The sequence below is a fragment of the Otolemur garnettii genome, unplaced genomic scaffold (genome assembly GCF_000181295.1).
Source record: "Otolemur garnettii isolate 467f Iridium unplaced genomic scaffold, OtoGar3 scaffold00016, whole genome shotgun sequence".
Taxonomy (NCBI): Eukaryota; Metazoa; Chordata; class Mammalia; order Primates; family Galagidae; genus Otolemur; species Otolemur garnettii.
This window is the reverse complement of record NW_003852411.1, coordinates 29,699,324-29,705,286: the sequence shown is the minus strand read 5'-3', so window position 1 is coordinate 29,705,286 and position 5,963 is coordinate 29,699,324. Positions and strand designations below refer to the sequence as shown.

Sequence of the window (5,963 nt, the reverse complement as noted above, 5' to 3'; positions counted from 1 at the left end):
CCTGGGTAGAGTGCCATAGTATCATAGCTCACAGCAACCTCAAACTCTTGGGCTCAAGCAATTCTCTTGCCTCAGCTTCCCAAATAGTTGGGAGTATAAATGCCTGCCACAACGCCCATGAAGTTTTTCTATTTTTTTTTAGTAGAGATGGAGTCTCACTCTTGCTGAAGCGCGTCTTGAACTCCTGAGCTGAAGGGATTTACCTGCCTCAGCCTCCCAGAGTGCTAGGATTACAGTGTGAGCCACCTTGCCTGGCTCAATTGGCTTTATTTTGATTCTAGAAGTGGGCAGCACTTGGTTTCTTAGAGTACATGTCCCAATGAGTCAAGCAGAGGAGACTAGCTTTACACAAAAAAAGGGCTGAAGAAAGGAGAAACAGTGGATTGATCACTTCAAAATTACTTTCCCTGTATGGTGGGAACAGGTAAACAGAACAATTAACTGTGAACAATTAACATCAGCTTTCCTCAAGTTACTTTTTTGTAAGGAATAAAACAGTGGGGCCTTAATTACCATGCTGATTCAGACTGGCCCATTTGGGAAAGGAGGCCATCCTCTGTCTTTCTTGTGAATTCTCCCTAGGCCAGATAACAACTTAGTTAGGTTTGATGACTTGGAACGTTAGGACGGGTGACCCCGATTTTGATATTTAGCTTATTTTGTTGGAGCTTAATCCAAAGCAATGACCCCCTATAATCTTTGTTTAACATTGATAAAAAATGTTTTTTCTATGTTAATAAAATAGAAATTACTGGCTCACGCCTGTAATCCTAGCACTTGGGAGGTCGAGATGGGTGGATTGCTTGAGCTCACAGGGTTCAAGACCAGCTTGAGCCAGAGCAAGACCTTGTTGCTTAAAAAAAAAAGTAGGTGGGCATTGTGGTGGGTGCCTGTAGTCCCAGCTACTTGGGAGGCTGAGGCAAGAAAATCACTTCGGCCCAAGAGTTTGAGGTTGCTGTGAGCTATAATGCCATGCACTCTACCAAGGGTGACAGTGAGACTGTGAGACTCTGTCTCAAAAAAAGAAATTATTGCCCCAAATTCAAGACTTTAAAAAACAAAGATGAGTTTTTCATCAAGTAAGGACCATCTCCTCCATTCATTTTTTTCAGTTGGTTAAATCTTGGCCTAAGAATCTTCATTCAAAGGAATTTTTCAATCCTTGGCTATTATTCTCCTGCTAGTTATTGTGTTTATTTCCCTGGTGCCTGGTTTATTTTAGTCTTAAGGGTTTTAAATGTTTTCCGGCAGCCACTTCCATGTCAAATAAGTGACATCAGGACCAGACAACTTGAGGGAACTAGTAATGACTATGAAACTGATGATGGGATCGGAAAACCTGAGGGAACCAGCAACGACTATGAAATTGCTGACGCTGGCTACATGACTCTGAAACATGGTGCACCCACTGATGATAATAACATCTACCTGACTCTTCCTTAACAACATCGACATGGTTAACCACGATAAGCCAAGATTAATGTTATGCCATGTGCCCACCCAAGGGATCTTCACGGTTGCTTCTGCTTTCTCTCAGCTGAGAATGCAATCACCCATTCACTTCTCATGCACAAGAAGCATCCAGAGAAAGAAACAGCACAAGTACAAGAACCTCATTTAGTCTCCATTGTCTTGCCCTGGGATTTGGGAAGAGAATCAGAGAGGCAAGGACAAGAGGAAGCTGCCGTTCCAAAGAGGACTCTTCCATAGTAATCTACTTAAGTTCTGCCTGAAGCTTCCTGTCCTGAAGCCACAGACAACAGGGTCCCAGATGACTTAACTGCACCTTCTGTGCCTCAGCACTTCTTGACATCGAGACTTCTATTATACATCCACACACCTAATAAAATGAGTAAAATTACTGCTATTAAGAGATTGTAACAACATGGAAAATGCTTATTACAGGTTATATGAGAACAATTATGTTTTATTTAAACTTTCTTTGGATTTCAGTGGAGATGAAGAGAACAGTTATGTAAATATACATGATTTCAGAAATGTTAGACTAACCTATATCAGCAAATTAAAAATGGGTACTCTAGAGTGATGGAATTATCAGTGCTTTTTATATTTTCTTCTTCCACAAAATCACATATTAACTTCTACAATAAAATGTTAATATAACAAATAACAAAATTATAATAATAACAAAATTCTGTTATAATAATAACAAAATTCTGGCTTGGCACCTGTGGCTCAAGTGGCTAAGGCGCCAGCCACATACACCTAAGGTGGCAGGTTTGAATCCAGCCTGGGCCCGCCAAACAACAATGACGGCTGCAACCAAAAAATAGCCGGGTGTTGTGGTGGGCACCTGTGGTCCCAGCTACTTGGGAGGCTGAGGCAGGAGACTTGTTTGAGCCCAGGAGTTAGAGGTTGCTGTGAGCTGTGATGCCATGACACGCTACCCAGGCGGACAGCTTGAGGCTCTGTCTCAAAAAACAAAAAAACAAAAAAACAAAATTCAGTTTGCCTTTTCAAGGCTATATTGGTTGATTATAAATTGAATGGTTTCTGAATGATAAGAATCTTGGGAAGGTGGTAATGGATAGGATGTGAGGGAGAAGAGAGATGGGGATTTGGAGTGTAGGGTGAGTTCTCCTATTCTTAAAACTGAATACTCTTCTTCCAATAAACCTGAACTTGTATTCTGGTTTCCATGTTTTATTTCCCCCTGCTCCTATGGCAAGTAAAACACTTTGTTTTGCAACACAAATTCCTAGGAAATCAATCTTCAATGATTGAGCTTTAATGCTGACTCTTCCCACTCTGCTGTTCTCCCAGCGTAGTTACCAGAATGATGTGGCCTTCTCAGAGAAGTGACTGCTAGAAGGTTAGATACATGACTAATGGCCTCCTTGAGGAGTTGGTGAGTGCCCTTGAAGAGGCTTCATTTTCCTGAGACACAGCCTCATTGTACAAAACTTCTCTTGCATTCTCTGTTTAGTGGCTTCCTTTGTTGGATAGTTTCTATTAATTTCTAAAGATTCAAAGGAGCCTTCATGCGCTCTTTTGCCTCCAGGCCCTAGACAGAGGCTTGTCAAACATACAAAACCTCAGTAAATCCGACTTCTACATTCAAATACATGTAGCAACCTGACTGCTTCTTGGTCCTCTACTCCTACTACTCTGGTCCAAGGCACCATTAACTTTCATTTGGATTGCCACATAGCCCCCCCTGACTGGCTGCCCCTGGCCATCCTACAGTCTCTTCTCACCACAACAGCCACTGTGATATTTCTCACATATGTGTTATATTTGTTATTTCTTTGCTCAAAACCATATAATAGCTTCCCTCTGCACTTAGACTAAAAGCTAAAGCCTTTCCAATCTTCTATAAGACTCTACATGATCTTACTCCTCTCTCTGACTTCATCTCCTAACGCTCTTCTTGCTTATACTTGGTCACTTTTTCTCTTACTTGAACACACTAATTATGCTCTGACCAGAGCCTACATTATTTTCTGTTTCCAGAATGTTCTTTCTTAGAGTTACCCACGTTGTGCTTCATTATGTCCTTTAGGTCTATACTTAGATGTGATCATTCTGTATAACCTACTCCCCTACCATACTCCCAATCCCCTTTTCCTGCTTTATTTTCTCCATTGTACTTATCACTAACTTAGGTATTACATGTTTACTCATTGAATTTTTTTTTTTTTTTTGTCTGACTCCCCATCCCATGAGAATAAGAGTTCTTGGAGAGGCCTTTGTCTGTTTTGTTCACTACCATACATGCAGAGCCTAGGTCAGCAGGCTGGTATATGGTATGTTTATTAGCCTACTGGTATATGATAAATCACTCAATAAATATTTGTGGAATCAGTAGATTCTTTAAGATTTGAAATCAGAGACTTTTAAACTTGGAAAGTCCTTTGAAATAATATAGTTCAACTGAAGAGACTGTTAGCCCAGGAAGGTGAAATGATTTGTTCAAGGATGTGACGGTACAGGTAGTTGACTAAAGGTCAACATGTATAGACCTTTATATTAGTATATAGTATTTTTTTTTTGAGACAGTTTCATTCAGTTGCCCTGGGTAGAGTGCTGTGGCATCATAGCTCATAGCAACCTCAAACTCTTGGGCTCAAGCCATCCTCTTGCCTCAGCTTCTCCAGTAGCTGGGTCTACAGGGGACTGCCATGATGCCTGGCTGGTAGATTTTTCCATTTTTTTCCCCAGGGTCTTGCTCAGGCTGGTCTAGAACTCCTGAGCTCAGGGAATCACCACAGCTTTGGCCTCACAGAGTGCCATGATTACAGGCATGAGCCACCACACCTAGCCACACAGTTTGGATCATATAATAAATGTTGCCCTATAGCTTGCTTTTTTAGTACCCAATGATTATTGGGTCATAATCATTCCTCCACTCCACAATGCTTATTTAAGTCATTACTTTAAGGTCTGATTCTACTTTCAAAGATTCTCAAACTAAGCTACTGAACATAAATGGATATGCTTTAGTGTATATATACAATTGGTAATGCATACATAAGTTCCTCTATGCCTGAACCTCTCTGAAGAGATTAACTGAAAACAAGTGAATAACATTGGAACTGTGCTAGTGTGATGCTATGGTAACCTTCATAGCCTGCTTTAGAGCTATACCTGCAACTCTAGGGTGGGTGAGGTCTTGAGGTTGCTGAGTGCTGAAAAAGGTTGGAGAAGCCCAGACAAGACAGTCTCTGAACAAGCCAGCCCACTTTTTCCTTCCAGGATAAAGACCTCTGTGTTGCAGGCCATTGGCTGAAATGTTTCCACTTTGCCATTCAAGCCTGGCCAGCTTAGACTCTGAGAATGAATGAATTTAAAGCTGACAGCTTTTCTCTCTTCTGGGGTTATGAAATAGGCTCATTTTGGGGGACAGTTTTATTTTACACAGTGGAAGTCATTTGTTGCCCACTTCTTCAAACTTTCCCTTTTTTCCTTGACTGATCACCTTCCCAGTACAGCTGATCTCTCTACCAGCAAATTGGACCTCCTCTTTCTCATTGGTACTCATCCCAGGAGGAGTACTGATCTTTCCCTCCTGATTCCCTCCTCCATCTTCAAAAGTCCCCTGAAACTTCCTAATGGGTTCAATCTGGGGGAGAAAACGCTTTCTTTCTTTCTTTTTCTTTTTTAAATTAGAAGTTTCTGGCTTGGTGTCCGTAGCACAGTGGTTATGGCACCAGCCACATACATCAAGGCTGGAGGGTTTGAACCTGGCCTGGGCCAGCTAAACAACAATGAGAGCTGCAAGAAGAACAACAAAAAATAGCCAGGCTTTGTGGCGGGGGCCTGTAGTCCCAGCTACTTGGGAGGCTGAGGCAAGAGAATCGCTTAAGCCCAAGAGTTTGAGATTGCAGTGAGCTGTGACGCCACAGCACACTTCTGAGGGCGACATAGTGAGGCTCTGTCTTAAAAAAAAAAAAAAAAAAAAGTATCAAAATATACTCCATGTTCTCCACTGCCATACCGCGCTGCCATTATCCTCGTTAGTATAGTACTAGGGTTCAATTCCCCGACAGGGAAGTCACAGGCAATACTGTACTTTGCTTCTCTTCCCTCCAGTACATTACAACTTTTGAGTCTCGAAAGTCGTCTTCTTTTGGCTTTGAATACAAGTCCAAACCCCAGAAAATCCAAACGGGATGTTCTGGATAAAGAAAGTGGGGCATGGCAAAGACTCAATTTGCAAAGCCAGGCCCGATAGGAACTACTGTGTCTTTACCGCCCGGCGAACCCATCTCGTTTTTGGCCTTTAGGGTGTTAGATGCGCTGGGGCCTGCAGCTGTCTATTCTCCACCGGGCAGCGGCTCGGAACCCACTCAGGCCACAGAAAAAAACTCACTGTGCCTTTCCAGTGGGTTTCTAGGGACGATGCTCCTGAGAGATGGGAACGTCGGGTAAAGGTCTCGCAATCAGCAGAGACATTCTTATTGCATCCTCCTTCCAACCTGCTGCATTGTCTCTCGGACAGA

The 5,963-nt window shown here is 42.3% G+C and overlaps 2 protein-coding genes across 2 annotated transcripts in view; both read left to right on the top strand.

The window, feature by feature from the left end:
* The window catches only part of FCGR2A (Fc fragment of IgG receptor IIa), a 13,869-nt gene extending 11,769 nt beyond the window's left edge, over positions 1–2,100 (top strand). The window contains exon 6 of the mRNA XM_023510822.1: positions 1,252–2,100. Coding sequence (XP_023366590.1) covers positions 1,252–1,443 — 192 coding nt within the window. The 3' untranslated portion in view covers positions 1,444–2,100. The remainder of the gene's footprint in view (positions 1–1,251) is intronic.
* A 170-nt stretch (positions 2,101–2,270) lies between these two features.
* The window catches only part of HSPA6 (heat shock protein family A (Hsp70) member 6), a 6,426-nt gene continuing 2,733 nt past the window's right edge, over positions 2,271–5,963 (top strand). Inside the window, 1 exon segment of the mRNA XM_023510821.1 lies at positions 2,271–2,316. Within this exon segment, the coding sequence (XP_023366589.1) occupies positions 2,271–2,316 (46 nt within the window).